Here is a 17,867-nt window from a genome sequence, read left to right on the forward strand (position 1 = left end):
CTTCCGTCAACCACCACCCTCTGGGTCCTAGCATGGTGCCAATTCCCCAGCCAGCGGATCATGGTGAGGTCGAGGCCGCAGTTGGCCAGTTTTGCTAAGAGGTGATCATGGGATACCAGATCGAAGGCTTTATTAAATTCAAGATATACGACATCAATCTCTTCCCCCTTGTCCAGGTGATAGGTCACCTGGTCATAAAAGGAAATAAGATTGGTCAAGCAAGACCTACCCGCAACAAACCCGTGCTGACTATCCCTCAGGATATTGCTGTCAGCTATCCTGTTAAGGATGGCCTCTTTGATAATCTTTTCCTTAGACCTTCCCCAGGATACAGGTCAGGCTGATGGGCCTGTAGTTTGCCAGATCTACTTTCCTCCCTTTCCTGAAGAGTGGCATGACATTAGCCTCCTTCCAATCTTCGGGCACTTCACCAGAGCACGAAGAATTCTCAAAGATCCATGCCAGGGGCTGAGCTATGATGCTAGACAGCTCCTTGAGTACCCTTGGGTGTAAACCATCAGGGCCGGCTGACTTGAAGGTATCCAGCCTGTCAGGGTGTTCCTTCACAAGGTCAGCTTCAATGGAGGGCAAGAAATCTCCCTCACTTGGGCCTCCCTGACCCACAATGGGCAGGGGCGTCCCATGGGACTGATGAAAAACTGATGCAAAGTACCCATTTAGCAAGTTTGCTTTTTCATGGGCATCGGTTGTCAGTTGTCCCATCTGGTTTAGCAGGGGTCCAATGTTGCCCTTGCTTTTCCTCTGGCCCCCCACATATCTAAAAAAGGACTTTTTATTATCCTTAATATTTGTAGCTAGCTGGAGTTCCATCGCAGCCTTGGCTTTCCTGGTTTGCTCTCTGCAGGTCCGGACCAGAGCGGAGTATTCCTCCTTGGTGGTGGTTCCAGTCTTTCATCCTTTGTAGGTCTTCCTTTTAAGACTCAGATGGTCCGCCAGTTCCCTGGAGAGCCAAGGGGGCTGCTGTGCCCTTTTGCTGCCTTTCCTCCGAGACAGGATGGACTTCGCTTGCGCATCCAGGATTGCTCCCTTGAGGAGCAACCACTCATCCTGAACTCCCCTCCCCCTTTGGTTGTGGCCCTTTAGGGCCTCACTGACAAGCCTCCTTAGCATGTCAAAGTCAGCTTTCCTGATCCTGTGCTAATCATGTAACTGGCAACTTCATTGTAATGCTAACTTCTGAAACCTGTCATTTGTTTTGGGCAGAGAAAGTTATAGATTTCACCTGAATTTGGCTTTGTATCTTTGAAATCAAATATTTCATCTGTTATCCTGTAACCCAACTTTTCCATAGCCTTTTTGCTGCCACTGATTGTTAGGGGCGGAGTCCTATTTATAGACCTAAGTAGCATGCCATGCATGTGTGTAACTGCAGGTTTTGGGACTTAACTCTGAGTTTGGGGGTTCTGTTTTGCCCTGAAGTGAAATTGAATCTGCCTGCAAACATTCTAGAAGTTCGGAGAAGTAAAAGCCACCTGACGTCTGTCTCGATAGGTTGCATAATTTTGGGGGCAGGGCATTGAATTCCATTATCCCCTATCACCGGATTGCCTTAATGTCTTCCAGCAGTTTTAAATTTGCAAAAAGTTAGGTGACTTAAGGTCCCACGTAAAGCACTGGGGGACCTGAGACTAGAAGCAAAACTTGATTTAGTCATGCCTTTTCAGCCCTAGGCCATGCTGCATCCAAATGTAGAGCCTGTGATTCTCCTATTTTTGTTTTAATTTTCAATACGTTTTGTTCTAGCGATGAAGATACAGATCTTCATTCTCTCTTGAAGTCTTGGTTAAGAAACCAGCCTGAAGAATGCAGACATAATCTTGAAAACTGGATCGGGGACTATTTTGAAAAGGCTTTAAACTGGGTTCTAAAACAGGTGAATAACTCACAAAATCTTAATAACTGTTCAGTTTTTATTTCAATAATCCATTTAGGTAGTTGCTATGTTAATATGGAATAATTTTCCTGATAACTTTAGGTTCTAAAGATAAAAATTCACACTGCTTTATTGACATGTTTCTATTTACTCAGTATTAAATAAACTTGAGAATTCTCCTGACTTCTGAAGTGTTCCTTCTGTTATACGTTACTGCAGTCTCTAATAGCCATCACTGTAATTAAGGTTACAAAATACTTAACACAGTTATAATATTGTATTTTCACATTCTTATGGTATTAAACAGATATATTTCAGATTTCAGTTATCTGTGTTCAATATCTAGCTGTATATTTTTGAAGATCTGAGCAAATTAAGTTAAGCTTTTTAAAATACTGATACAGTGAAAAAAAGATTACTTTCCTGTTTTGTAAATCAATATTAACAGGCTACAGAGGAAAACGGATTAAACTGAAACTTGAAATAGTCATTGCCAATTTTTTTATAAAATCAAGAACCTACAATAAGTTGATATATAAATACCTGAATAAATTAACTGCTTTTTCAGAGTTAATAGTTCGTCTCAGTTCCTATTGACTAAACATGGGCTTAGACGCCTAATTTTAAAGCCTGCAGATTTAAAATTTTGGACAAAATCTTTAAGAAAAGCTGCTGTTAGGTTGGGGAAATAAAACAATAGCATTACAGATTGTTTAATAATAATAAGGGGACAAAAATCTCTGCAAGCTTTTCTTTAGAAAAGTTTGCTTTCGACACGTGCTATGAGAGAGAGAAGCCTGCTCTGTAAGCCCGAGTCACCCGGAATCCATGCGAGGATAGGAATATATATCCATACAGACGTTCAAAGCAATTCCTAACCTGCAATATGTTGTTTATTCTGCTGTTGGTTTTTTTTTTTTAGTTTTTTTTACTGAAAATTTGAATTTACAGAATGACTATGTGGTAGAAACCAGTCTAGTTGGAACGGTGATGAATGGGTTGTCTCATCTCCATGGATGCACTGATCGTGGACAATTTATAATTAGCTTGATGAGGGGCCTTGGTGGAAATCTCAACATGAAATCACGGCAGGAATTTACAAAAGAGGTAAGAATGTTTTAAAATCAGTTATTTCTAAACAGCCAAATTGTTATATAAAGGAGCATAGTGTTTGCTGTGATCCAAGAGTACATAAATAAAATTCCAATGCTCCAGTGTGTTTACAGCCTAACATGGGATTGACAAGAGAGAGATCAACAATGAGAGGTGGATTTGTGTGATGGATGGTTAGTCAAATCCACAAAAGCAGATATGATAGTTGATAGCCTTGGTGTATATGGCATATGGTAGGGAGACAGGGGAGACACAATAGGGAGAAAATACAGTTCATCAGATGAGACTCTGAAGGCGTGATTTTGGGAATTGTGCGAGGATGGAGTTGGAAATGTGTCTTTAACACATTTGCAGTTACAGGACTTGAAGAATAAGAAAGTGTTTGGGAACAGAGAATGGAAGACAGGTTTTTGGGACAGCCAGTGATGTATATAAATGAAGAGCCTTATTAATGGGATTTTTATTATTTGTTTGTTTTATCATAGAATCTAGTATTAGTAAAATTTGTCAAATGTATGAATATTTGCAAAAAGGCCACTGTGCGTCCTTTATGTCCTTTATGTTGTGGAAACATAACATATTACCACTTCACTAAAGGCTGCATCATGTGTGTATGTACATCAAGGCATACAACACAATGGTATTAAATTAAGGTTGTAAAGGCAATTTTTGCATTTCCTACCTTTTGAATACTTGCTTTTGAAAACTCATACCACCTTTTATATAATGTAATTATAAACCTTATATTGTTATTAGGGATGCAGATTTTAACAGATGGCTAAACAGATAGTAATATATTTACCTTTTTTTTGTTTGAAGATTTTTAATTGGGCACGAGAATCTCCTCCAGATCCCAGGAAACCACTAGACACATATTATGACCCTGACACTGGACACTTAATGACATATCAGCTGAAAAAACCTGAAAATTTGATTGCTGATGACTTCAGTAATCTCCAAACGCTTCCTGTTATTCAAACCCCTGACATGCAGAGAAGTTTAGATTACTTTAGACCCTGGCTAAACTTTGACAATAAGCAGCCATTTCTTCTTGTTGGTCCTGAAGGTTGCGGAAAGGGGTAAGAATTTTTCTTTCTTTTTAAATTACCTTTTGTAAGTTTGTGACAAAGTTCTAGAAAATTTTAGCACAAAAAGCACTTTTGGTTTTCCCTGTTAAAAAATCCAAAATTCTCTGATTAAAAAGTCCACAATCCTCTTATTAAAACCCCCCAAATCTGGTTTCTTTCTGCAATTTAAAGTGAAATACCTCTATCTATCTATCTCTCTATCAGTTGAACATAATTTTTTTAACATATTTATAATTTGAAACCATTTTGGAAGCCTACCAGTGTCTCAATCATTATAACAAAATAAATTCTAAATGCCTGTATATTTTGGGGTTTGATTTTGTTTTTATTATGGAAAATCAGAGCTCCCTCTGTCCCCTTCACTCATCAGGAGTCAGGTCCAGCTGCTGCTATCCTTCCCACTGCTTTGTGGTGCTGAGCAGCCCTGATACGACAGTGCCCCTCACTCCCAAGCCACAGCTCACCCCCAGCCCTGTCAGTGCCTCACACTCCTGACCTGCAGCTCTCTGGCCCTGCTGGTGTCCCTCATTCCTGACCCACAGCCCCCCACCCCCTGCAGCCCTGCTCCTCACTCCTGGCCCGCTGCCCCAGGCACCATCCCCACAGTGTGTAGGGTGGGTAAGGGTGTGTGTAGGCACAGGGGTGTGTGGTGGGGGATACCTGATCATAGGCAATGCCATAGGTGACATGTTGGGGGGCATGAGAGGCATGTGCCCCCATTTTTCTTCACCCACAGTGGGGCACAGAGCTATAGCCTGGCTGGACTAGCAATGGCCAGGAGCTGCCTCCATGGCCTAGTGGGCAGGACCCAGCGCAAGAGGGCAAAGCAGGATGGTGAGACTGTTGCTGTCGCTGCTGTTTCTGCTGCAAGCCCTGCACCAGCCATTTGCCATGGCTACCAACATGAGCTGCCCCCTGCCTGCAGCTGCAGTGGGGGTGGCTTGTGTACCCTGACTCTCCAGTGCCAGTCTTGCCAGGTTGTAGCCCAGTACCCCACTCTGGACACATTTCCTCCCACTGATGTGTTGCTTTTGGCAGCTGACCCCTCCCCAGGAGTGTGCGCAGCAGTGGAGAGCCATCCCCCACCCCTGGATGAGCCACCTGTGGCTCCATCCCACTCCCCAGCTGGGCCCTGTGGCCCTGCCTTCCTGCCCCCCCCCCGGCTTCCCGGCCCCAGCCCCAAGCAGCGTACCCAACACTGGCTAGACAGCGCCCCCAGCCCCAGCCGCCAACCCTGTCCCACTCCTTCCCTCACCACTTAGGCTCAGCACAAGCTGCTGCCTCAATCTCTCCACAAGTTATGCCATCCCTGCCCCTCCCCTGCATTGTTTCTGCTCTCCCCTTCACCATAGATTTACCTGCAGGAGGCTGCGGGAGTTGCTTTTCACCTTACTACCTGGGGTTGTATTGCCGGCCACATGTGTGGTGCCCCCTGCCTCTGATCGCCCTCTTCCCACTCTCCTTTAAAGGAGAAAATCCATATTTTTTCCACAGCAAATGGACAGCCTGGATCCCTGGTAATAAGTATAAATCTTATTTTTCTGTGGCTCTGAGTAAATCATAAATATGATTCCTAAATATGTATCTATACACAGCTTTCTCTCTTGCTCTCAATATTAACCTTTTCCGTTTTCTCTTTATCCTTGAATGTAAACTGATCCTTCAATTTCTAATGCATGAATAGATTGAGTTTCTGCGAAGCTTTTTGGTCTGCCCTCATGTTGTAAATTGGGGCCACTGCACAATTTTTCAGACTAATCTGAACACTAATAAGATATTTCTCATACAGAGCTGCTCACTTACTTTTCTAGTATTTTATAAATACAACATGACACACATTTTATTTTTAAAGTAAAAATAGTTCATGAAAGCTGACACATACAGTACTTTAAAGATAGATTGCTGACAATTTAAAAATTCTTTGCATGTAAAATCCATATATTTATACCTTTTATTTTGGTAGAATGCTACTTCGTTATGCCTTTTCTCAACTCCGGTCCACCCAGATTGCTACGGTTCACTGCAGTGCACAAACTACCTCTCAACATCTCCTGCAGAAACTAAGTCAGACTTGCATGGTAATCAGTACAAATACCGGTCGTGTATACAGACCAAAAGACTGTGAAAGGCTGGTTTTGTACCTAAAGGATATCAACCTGCCCAAGCCTGATAAATGGGGAACTAGTACTCTTGTATCTTTCCTGCAACAGGTGAATATATATGGCTTTCAGCAAAATTATAGTTATGCATAGAAGATTGTAGACAAGAAATGATTTATTATGATTCATTAAATGTATAGTAGAGACCTACTTCAAATAATTTAATATACAGGCAGAGAGTTTAAAGTTTAAGCATCTGACAATATGTTGGTTATTTTGATAGTTAATACTTCTTTATTTCATTTATGGTGTGGTAGAACATAGAGACCTCAACCGGAGTCAGGGTCCTGTTTGTGCTATGTACTTTACATATATGTAATAAAGGCTGTCCCTTTCCAAAAGAGGTTACAGTCTAAGTTTACACTGAGCAGTGATTTATGACACATGAATTTTCTTACCAGTGTAGACTGCAAATGTGAGATGTAACACTTGAAATATTTTTAAATGTCCTTTTCCCCCAGTTTTTAGAACCTACCATGCACATCTTGCACCCTTTTGACTTTTCCAAATTCATTTTAAAAACTGTTTCTTTCCACATCCACCAACTTCTTTTTATGTATTGATTTTTTTAACAGTAGTTTTACCATATGCTCTGTTTTATTTAAATGTAAATCCAATTAGACTTCAAGCTGACTTGGGACAGAAACCATGGCCGGCCTAAGGGTTGCCTTAAGTTACAACAGATACTCACAGTATCTCAGTGACCACTCAGAAGCTGAAAATTGGCAGAGTGAAACTTTCTTTACCTTGACACACCCCCTTACTGTGGTTGGGTTAGAACAGTCAGAGAAGGATCCAACTTTTCTGAGAGCTGCTTTACTCCAGAGGGAATTGTCAGTCAGTTGTGCTGCTGGGCTATAGAGAATGTGGTCTAGTCTGAGATTTTACATTGCTGTACATCTTTTTGCTTAAAGTGCTGCATAGTTGCTTAAGAATAAAAATTTTAGAGACTGTCATGGAGGAAAATGTTAGTGCTGAGCACATTGTTGATGATTAACAAATAAACAGTAGTAATTGGAGACTTGACTTTAATCTGTCTTCTGTTCATCTAGTTTTATTAAAATATTTATTTTATCATCAAAGGTTTTGACATACCAGGGATTTTATGATGAAAATCTTGAATGGGTTGGTTTAGAAAACATCCAGATTGTGGCTTCCATGTCTGCTGGGGGAACATTAGGAAGGCATAAACTTACATCCAGATTTACATCTATTGTTCGTCTTTGTGCAATTGAGTAAGTGTGTGCAAGAACTTAACCCTGATTTGATATCTTATGCTAGTTTGCAGACAGTGTCTCTGCTTGACTCTCCTGAAAATGTGAACTGAAAACGTGGACTGTAATTCTGCTTTGTATAATCTAGCCTCTGACCTCTAGTAATGTAGAATCTATAGATTTGGAATCTACTTTTACTGCCTCTCACTATTTTATAGCAGTAGAGGAATAATATCTACCTACATTGTTGCCTTCTTTGTATTTAAGTATTTGAAATAAATTAATTTTGAATTACTTTGATTACAGTAAATTATATCTTTACAGCCTTATTTTAAAGTGCCTTTTGGTGGGTTTATAAGTTTGACCATATTTAACAATATACCTGTAAAGTTTCTGAGCATCCAAATAAAACCAAATTACAGTTTAGTTAGCTGAATGTAAGGTTTATAGTAAATAATAGATATGAATCCAAAACTTCATTTATTACAGACATTAAAAATGATGATAATCATACTTTCCTTTGACTCTTCTTTTTGCTTGTAGCTATCCGGAGAGAGACCAACTGCAAACAATCTATAGCGGATATTTAGAACCTGTGCTACACAAAAATCTAAAAAATCACTCCATTTGGGGTTCCTTACCAAAAATACATCAGCTAGCAGGGTCTATGGTTCAAGTATATGAACAGGTATAGTAATTTGATATATTTTTTGGCAGTTAAAAAATCCAGAAGCAACAATGTCTTTTACTCTTTATCTTTACATATAATGGTAGATAATGAGAAGGTTTGACCACTATTAATATCTAAATGCAAAATAGTTTATATAGATCTAAAATTAAACTCATACACACATTAATGAGGTCACAGACATTGGAGCCTGGAGGATGCAGTGGTAAAAGTCCTGGGGCCAGCAGGAGACAATGAGGAGGAAACATGCTTCTGTTGCCTACTTAAGGAATTTAGCTGGGAGTAGTAACACCTGTTTTTTGGTCCCTGTTCTTAGGACTTCTTATGTATTTATATTAGAAAGTAATTGTTTAAAAACAGAACTAAGCCTGGAAACCAGGTCTTCCTCTTCAACAGGAGGAGTAAAACGTGTTTCCCAAACTATTGTGTAGACTAGGGATTAGAACATCTTTCTGAGAAGTGGAATAAATCAGTTTGAATGGCCTGAGGTTGAGTGGGGCGTGTAATCTAGATCTCCCACTTTCTGGGCAAGTGCTTTAACTACTAGGATACTATGAAAAAGATGGCATTCCCAATATAGGCATCTGCCTCAGAATCAGGAATTGGGATTCTTCATGGTAAGTGAATGGAGATGCTTAATATGTAGCCTGAGTCAGGTGCCTAACCTCCTGACAGGTGTGGGCATATACACACCTCTGTGTTGAACTTTTCCTTTTGGCTACCACTAGTTTCTTTTGGGCTTTTAGGTCCAAGGTAGGGAGGCCCACCCAGGAGGACCCTGTATCTCCTTGCTGCTAGGGTCTGCCTCTCTGTTCTGGGGACTTTACCACCTGTGCCAGCCAAGTATCAAGTCCTGGGTAGGGAGGCCCTTGCTAGAATTGCTACCACTGGTGCTGAGAAACACTGGTAAGGTGCACTGCTGGGCATCACTATTTTGGTCACTAGGGAGCACAGGTCTGACTGGTGCCTTCAGGGGTTACCACTACTCTTGCGCCACTAACAGGGGTCACTGCTGCTCTTTTGTTATCTCCAGGAGTCACCACCACTCCTCTGCTGGTCCTCTTCAGGTCACCTATGCAACCCCAGCTCTTTCAGACTCTGTCTTAGTTCAAGAACAGGCTCAGGGATTTTTAGCATTTTTAGCTATAGTGAATATCAGGTTTCTGCCTGAACCTACCATAGGATTTTGTGTTCACAAACACTTTGGGGAGTTGATGTGCTATAAGGTCATCTACAGGATATCCTGTTCAATATTTCTCCTGTTCCTTACACATGGTGTTTGCACTAAAACAGAGAACTTTCCATTGTAGATCTCTGCACAGCTCTCAGTGAATGCTGACCTTCCAGTTACCTTTATGTAATTTTGCATTAACAACACTTGTGTGTCTATGAGCTTTACAGTTTTTGAGGGGTGAGCTGGTGGACCCAAAATCTGATCCACCCTTTACAAATGCACGTTAGGCCTACAACAAACAGTGACAACAGGCATGAGTAGCCCCAAACTTCTGTGTATGCTTAATAATGAAGGTATGCAGCTAAAGAACACACAAAGTTACCATTGCAGTATGTAACCATAGCTGGAAGTGTAGAACATAAAACAGGGTTACATATGTTATCTGTCTGAAGAATGTTTCTGACACCATGTATGTCAAATATTTTTGGCATTTACTCCTGATTTTGCATAGACCTTCCATTCTTTTGGCTTATGCAAGAGAATTTAGAGAAATTCTTCTAGGCTGGGGACAGACTTTCAAAAAGCCTGATCCTGAATTGATTCAATCTTTCCAGGTTAGTCTAACCTGGCTAGGCGTAACCAGTTTATAACCATACAGACATCCCCTCTGGACTGAAAAAATTCAGCACATGCCTGCTGTGGCTCAGACTAGAAGCCAGGCAGCACTAGAGCAGCCCTCCCTTCCCTTCCAACAGCACTGAGCTGAGGGGGGGGTGACCAGGCCCTGGCAGGATGCTCTTATTAAATTTTAATTAAATTTTCTGTTAAATAGTTACAGTTAAATGTCACTTACATTTAAATAACTTATGTTTTCAGGTCCGAGCAAAATTTACAGTTGATGATCACAGTCATTACCTTTTCACACCATGCATTCTCACTCAGTGGGTTCTTGGTTTATTCAGATATGATTTAGCAGGAGGTGAGTCACCTTTTTCTGTTCCAAATGATGAAACATTTTTAAAATGTCTACATTTTTATAAGGTCTTACCATTGACTTGATCTTGCAAATTGTCAACATGCTGAACTAGCATTTGAAGCCACTGGAATTCTGTACTTGGAAAAGGAGTAGGATTGGGTTTACTGTCAGCTGAAATACAAAAGTGAATTGTATAAAAAATTCTCTTCCAGGAAAATTTTTTTTGTTTCTAATTTTGCAAAAAAGTGGTATTTTTAAAATGCAGGGGGGAGCTATCATTAGTTTATATATGAATGAGTCTGGGCTGCTCCTTCCAGTCATTTTGATTATGTGGCCTCTGCTATCAGCAAATAATCTGGTTTTGTTTAAGGCTATCTCTTGTCTGGATTCACAGAAGCATGCTGCTGTATCTGTATTGGTAATGTTGGTGAGGTAGTGAAACCACTACTTACAATCATCACCTTTTGCCTGTTAAACAGGAGGATGATGTTACCATTTTTAAATGTGTAGAGCTTACCTGCCTTGTGGGAAGCCTTTTCATGATGTTGAAGTGCTTTCTGGTTAAAACACAGCCTTAAACTTCTCCTTTCTTCATCCTATGAGGTGAAACATTCGGTGTTATGTGGAAACTCAGAACTTAAGCTGGTTTCCAGTCTGAATGTTGTCCTTCCTTTTGAGTTGTTATTGTTCTGAGCTATGAATAATCTTATCATGGTCATATTGTACTTGTTCTACACTAATGTTTACACTAGTGTAAATGGTGACACAAGATATTTTCAGGGAGAACTGAATTGATGAGCATATATGTCCACACACTATTTGTTGCATTGGATCCTTGTCAGGTGTTAAGTATTATTTATCTATTGAAGTCAGCAAAGCTACACTGACTAAATCTAAGTGGTGATCCTGTCCTGTTTGAGAAATCCCAGGTTTGCATATAAAGGTAGAAAATTATAGTGCTTTTCATATGATGAAAAATGGGGTATGCAGTTCATTTCCACCAAGTTGAATCAGTGGAACTCCTTGCTCCTTCTCAAGTTTTAAGAAACATACAGTGTAACCTCATATATCCGGATAGCAAAAGTCTGGAATTCTCAAAAATCCAGCAGATCAGGGAGTAGCAGCAGCCGGTCCCAGAGCAGCGGAGGGGGAAGCTTGCATGTGGCAGCTGCCAGTGCCATCAACCACTCTGCACTGCTGCTCCACGTGCTACCACTGCTCTGGGACCAGCTGCCACTCCAGTTTAAAAAATCTGGAATTTTCCTGCAGGCGCTTGGTCCTGAGCATGCTGGATTTATGAAGTTATACTGTATTACAGTTTAGTTTTCCTCAATAGTGTTTGAGAACAAACACCACCTGCTTTTGAATTTGTTACTTATTTACCAGCCCTTCTCTTTCTCTTTTAAAACTGGGTCCCTGGCTTTTTATAGTCTTCTGTTTTAAGAAGGTAGTGTATTTCATGATTTTGTTTTTATTTTATGTACAGCACCTTGAACATTCAGGTTACATAGCTGACATTGAATTATATATTGGTAATGCACTTTTGTTAGAAAACTTGCTTTTGAATTTATAACATTGTATTTTGTATGTATGCATGCATGAAGTGTGACTTTAAAAATGCTTTATAATATTTGGTTTTTCTTTTACCATTTTTTGATGCATTCGTGCTGGTATCCAATATTCCGGTATGTATTTTAATTGTATTACTGTTTTTTAGACTTCATGTATTTTGAAAAGTTGGCAATTTATTATTAAAGTATAACAGTTTCAAACATTATATATACATTTTGTAGGGTCATCAACGTATACAATAGATTATGTATTGGAAATAGTTGCTTATGAAGCCTGTCGCCTCTTCTGTGACAAAATTGTTGGTGCAAAAGAACTCCATGTGTTTGATAATATTTTGATGAAAGTATTTCAAGGAGATTGGGGCTCAGATATCCTGCACAATATGACAGGTAAAACAATTGATAAGAATTGTTGCAGGACTTGACAGGAATGTTATTTACCATTGGAGGATGCAGACTCTTTATGGTTTTGTTTTTATTTTCACAGATATCTTCTATGTAACTTGGGGAGCTAGCTCTGAGGCATTCATAGCACCAGGGACAACATTACCTCCACATGGAAGGCCACTTGGCAGACTAAACTCAGCAGACCTAAAAAATGTTATAAAAAAGGTGTGCTAATAGTAATGAATAAGTACTGAAGAATGGACTTTTAAAAATCTACTGTTACATTTGTAAATTGTTTGAAATAACCAGTTTTATTGCCATTCATTTTCTTTTGGTTAGAAAAGCATATGCAGTTTGCATTCTAAGAGGTACAGACAGGTAATTTAGAAGCAGAAATCAGCTTCTTGTTAAGCAATTAAAGTCAAATCCTGAAGCTGGAAGGTAAATGCAAAAGTCCTGGCTTTGCATTGGCCTGACTGATTTTTGAGGGCAGTCACCCCAAACTGGAAAGTAATATTGATGGGTTCAGTGCCTGTTCCAGTGGAAGACCTGGAGAACTACTTTTATGGGTTGAAAACTCATATTAATCCACACTCGGTTGGATCTTTCTCACCTCCTCTGCCTATATATAGGGCCCAAGGGAAATATATGCACATGTGGTCTGGTAGCATCAGAGCTCTGGAGTTTCTTCTTCAGGTGGTATAGTGCTCCCTAATTGCAGTCATTTTCAGTGTCATGGTTATCTTGCTTCTGTGAGGGAAATAGGACCGGGATATAGCCCTAAGGTCTGAGGTTAGATTGGGCTACTGAGGAAAGAACTATAGCTGGAATATGTACAACAGTGTAAAAGCTAAGTTAAGACAGGAATAAGCTTAGTCCGATCATAGGTATGTTGGAGCACAATTTGATTAGTTCTCAGGCTTTGGCCTACTACATAGTTTTAATTTATATATTGGTATTCTTTTTTGTTTTTGTTTTTGTTTTGCTTTTCTTAAAATGGATGTTAGTGTAGAAGGGTTATTTCAGGCTAGGCCTCAGTTAAGGCTGTAACCCTTAGTCCTAGTGATTTCTTTATTTAAGGCCTGAAATCTGTCTAGAACAGCAAGCAGGGCCATAAAGGTAACAGAATTTGACTGTATTAATAGAATAGTTTTAGCAGTATAATTGATGTTCTTTATCATTTTCAGACCCTTTATTTCTTTGTAAAATGTTGAATGTTGTCATGTCCTGCAATTATTATTCACTTACATGTATTATTATGTACCTCATTAATTTAGTATTTATATTTATTATTCCCAAAAATATTTGTTCTCTCATTTTTATGTAGGGAATCATTCATTATGGACGAGATAACAAGGAGATAGAGATTTTACTTTTCTCAGAAGTCCTTGAATATATGTCTAGGATTGACAGAGTACTGAGCTTTCCTGGAGGATCACTTCTTTTAGCAGGACGAAGCGGTGTGGGTCGTCGGACTGCTACCTCATTAGTCAGTCACATGCATGGAGCGGTTCTGATTACTCCAAAGATTTCCAGAGGTTATGAAGTGAAACAACTTAAAAATGATCTTAAACATGTATGTCACTCACATTCTTTTATTTTACAATGTATTTAAATTGAATTTGTCTTGACAGAATTGGTCAAGGGAATTTTGAAAGACACAAAATAGAATTCTCTCATATAGGTCAGAAGTCTCAGAAGCTCCTATTGTTCTCAATAAGACTGCTTGGTGCTAGACTTCTCTGACACTGTGTCCCTAATGGTAGGTGCTGAGCACTTTATAAAATCTATCCCTGTAAATTTTATAAATGACAGTTGATTACATTTATTATCAGAACCCATGCCTCAGCGTCCTAGGTGTACTATAAATATTTATAAATAGATTACCCTTTCCTGGAAGAGTTTATACTCTTGGGTCTAGGTGCTACAAGGTTTTTCTATGTGGGTGGACCCATGCTCAAACATGGAGTCTTCCTAAATTCCTTGAGCTCTGTGTGGGTGCAGGGATCTGCTAGTATAAGACAAACTGTAGGATCTGAATTGATAACATTTGAAGATTTCAAAGCTTCTTCTAAAATATTTTTTAAAATCCAGTCGTTTTTTTCATTTGTGAATATATCCTGCTTGTAGTAAGGGCATGTGTGTGTAACAGGGAGCCTGGGGCTCCTGTTACTTTAAGGAGAAAAACTGCATCAGATAGTGCCCAGGCAGCATAATATAGGCCAGTTACAAGAAGGAAGGCAGTGGAGAAATACTGCTGCCAAGGCAGGCAGCGACTCAGAGTAAAACAGGTGCATCTGCAGCCTGGAAAGGAAAACTCTGTATAGGACTGCCTGTTGCAAAGCTAGCTACTAGACAGTAAGACAGCAGGGCAGAGCCTAACTTGGGCAGCAGGGGTGCTGCTATAGCAGCAGTTGCATACTGACATGGAAACACACCCTTAGGCCTTAAGGAGAAACTCCTGTGGCTGGCTGGGGTGCCACCTGACTGGAAGAGGCAGGGCTTAGGCAGTTTATGAGCCCAGAGCTGGAGCCAGCTCAGGCAGTCTGGCCCTGCAAGCCACAGAGAAAGGAGCTCTTGGTCAGGAAGACTGCAGGAGGATTCCCAGCTGAATTCTTTGCTGCCTAGGGCCTGGCAGCAAGATGTTGAAGGCTCACACAAGGATACCAGCCAGGGTAAGGGGAAGCCTTGCTACATACAGGCAGTAAGCTATGTTGATGTTTGCACCTGGCGTGGGTTTAGTTTGTGTTACAGCCAGTGGGCTTGTTCCTTTGTTGCAATTTATGCTGGCAGTTTGAGTTTGGGACTATCAGGGGTGATATGGATGTCTCAGTAGTGCCTGAGGGCATGAGAGTGTCTTGAGCCCAGCCAGGGGCTAGAGACTCAGGACATAGACCAGGGCAGGGGGCCCAGGTAGGGTCAAAGCAGGCTTAGAGCCCATAGCAGGGTGGAGACAGGGCCAGGAAACCCAGTACCAAGTATCAAGACAAGAGCTGGAACCCAAAAGAAAAGCCCAGCACTAGAAGTCCCAGCTAGAGAAAATGGGTGGAGATCAAGGTGACCAGGGTCCAGACAAGGGAGTGATGGTACAGTAATACCTGTGATGCATGGGAACAGCTGTAGGAGAGGTCAGAGGCCGTGAATAGCCCTTAAGGCTACAGGTGCCCTGTGGGGGAGGGCATGAGCGGATTTGGAAGACCAACTTAGCCTGAGTGGGGCAGGACTGAGACCAGCAGGGTCTGGGAGAGGCCTGCTGGTGGCCAGAAGGACAGGGGCTCTGGTACCCTTAAGCAGCCTCCCATTTGATTAAACAAATACATCAAGATGTGGCAGATGAGTGAGAAGGGGAAGGCTGGAGTAGGGCAAGAGTTGTGTGGTAACCAGGGGGGGTGTTATGGCTGCCCCTGGAACCCAAACCTCGCTACAGAGTACAATACAAAATCAAAATGTTTTATCAAGTAAAAGGTCAGTGATTTATGAAGACACGTATGTTATATTAAAATAAACCAGATTTGGGGAGTCAGAATTCCCAAAATGTTTTATAAGAAAACTCCATTATTCATGCATGCAAAGATGAACATAACTGCATCAGTCTTTGAATGCAGTTAAAGGTAACACTTGGAACTTTTTGTCTTTTAAGGTTATGTGGGTCAGAATATAACACATCTATTTGCATATTCCAAGTCTCAAATAAGACATGCATCTTGTAATGGGAAGTCAGAAAGAAGAAAAAATGATTTTTCTAGTCTTACCTGCTTTGGTACCAGCTCATCCAGGACTGAATGCTCTGGCTACATGAAGCAGAGCAGAGTCCCATCCCCCTGCTTCTCTGCCAGCAGCTTCCGGTTTAAGCCTTTCACAGCCACTGCTAACTCTCTCAAAGTCTTAATTCTGTTGCAGCTGTGAAGGGTTAAACCTGTGACAGTTGGCCCTGCAGCAGGGGAAGAGCAAGTGACACTGATGAGAAGACAATGTCCATACATTCTGTGCATAGAGTGGTGAGCTCTGCATGAGCTGGGGCCAAGGACAGTACCCTGCTTCAGCTCCAGTGCTCCTACCTCCATTGCTCTGTGGAATTTAATTTTCTCATTTAATACAGGCACTCCATTTTGAATGGCTAATTTGGGGTGGGAAAATTTGCATGTAGTATGTTAATAAATGCATTATTTATCTTTACTGGTTTCTAATTAGAAATCTGTGCTTCCAGGTAGAATATTCCTTATCGTTCATATTATCTGATCATCTGTTGAGAATCCATAAGTGTAAAAATTGATGATCTATGGAAAACATTGAGTGTGTGTGTGTGTGTATGTACACCTACATTGGTGTGTGTGTAAATAAATTATCAAAGGCTTATAGTTCTATTTTATATTTCATGCAACTATATTAAAATGATTTCCCTTTTATTAGGTGATGGAGCTCGCTGGCATTGAGGCACAGCAGGTAGTATTGCTGTTGGAGGACTATCAATTTGTCCATTCCACATTCCTTGAGATGATCAACAGTCTGTTATCTTCAGGTGATATGAATAAAAAAGAATTATGGTTTGAAGAGGCATGATTATGTGCTGTCGTTGGTACCAGACTCGGACCTAATTCAGTGCATAGTTGGGACAGAGTTAAGTTGGGATACAGTATAGTTGGGACACAGCATAATTGGGACACAGTAGAAGAGTTAAGGCTCTATGGGTAACCATAAATCTGTTTTTTCCTAAATTTAAATTATGTCTATGTTGCACATTTCATCGTGGCGTAGATAACTGCTCTATCTTTTAACAAGAAGCAGGATAAATTAGACTACATTGAGCTTCTTGCTGACACAGTTAAATTGCTTCTGGTGCATGGGCTAGCTTGTTTAAAGCTAGTTTTAAGGATAGACTGGAAAATAGATATACCAGTTATTATGTATTCTCCTGTTCATCTTCTTATTCATTAAAATGAGTAATATCTGTTAGGGCTGTGCAAAGCTTTGGTAGCAGATTCGATTTGGAGGAGATTTGGCCCTATTCAGGGACTGAAAATCGGAATCCAAATTGAATTGGGAGACTAATTAAAAGCTCCAAATCGATTTGAAGCATGCAAATCAATTTGGAAAAGCTTTGGAAAAGATTTAGCCGCTTTGGAGATTCAGCCATAGGCTAAAAACAGACAGCTGACTTCAGCTGTTAAGTTTTCTGGGGTTGGGGGAGGGGGGATTGGGGCTGGGGCTGGGACAAACTGCCCAGCCAGGGCAGGGGAGCACGTTACGTGGGGAGGGGTGCAGGAGTGGGCATGGGATGCGAGCACAGCAGCACTGGGAGCAAGGGCTCTGCCCTGCTACCACTTGCTCCGATGGGGCGGGGGAGAGGGGATGAAAGAGCGGCTTACTCCAGGCAGAAGGGGGTGGTAAGGTGTTTGTTGTGGGAGACTCCCTCCTGAGGGGGCAATCTGCCGCCCTGACCCCTTAGCCCGGGAAGTCTGCTGCTTCCCAGGGGCCTTCAGCCGGGACATTGCGGAGAGGATTCCAAAGCGCCTCCAACCCACAGACCACTATCCCATGCTCCTTATTCATGTGGGCACCAATGACACGGCTCGGAGCGCTCCCAGCCAGGTCATGAGGCGCTA

The 17,867-nt window shown here is 41.1% G+C and overlaps 1 protein-coding gene across 1 annotated transcript in view; it reads left to right on the top strand.

The window, feature by feature from the left end:
* The window catches only part of DYNC2H1 (dynein cytoplasmic 2 heavy chain 1), a 430,803-nt gene that overhangs the window by 74,626 nt on the left and 338,310 nt on the right, over window positions 1-17,867 (top strand). The window contains 11 exon segments of the mRNA XM_014517608.2: window positions 1,765-1,894; window positions 2,846-3,001; window positions 3,827-4,086; window positions 6,059-6,305; window positions 7,338-7,489; window positions 8,012-8,156; window positions 10,207-10,309; window positions 12,100-12,267; window positions 12,365-12,489; window positions 13,592-13,840; window positions 16,675-16,783. Coding sequence (XP_014373094.1) covers window positions 1,765-1,894; window positions 2,846-3,001; window positions 3,827-4,086; window positions 6,059-6,305; window positions 7,338-7,489; window positions 8,012-8,156; window positions 10,207-10,309; window positions 12,100-12,267; window positions 12,365-12,489; window positions 13,592-13,840; window positions 16,675-16,783 — 1,844 coding nt within the window.

This window comes from Alligator sinensis, unplaced genomic scaffold, assembly GCF_000455745.1.
Source record: "Alligator sinensis unplaced genomic scaffold, ASM45574v1 scaffold802_1, whole genome shotgun sequence".
Classification (NCBI taxonomy): domain Eukaryota; kingdom Metazoa; phylum Chordata; order Crocodylia; family Alligatoridae; genus Alligator; species Alligator sinensis.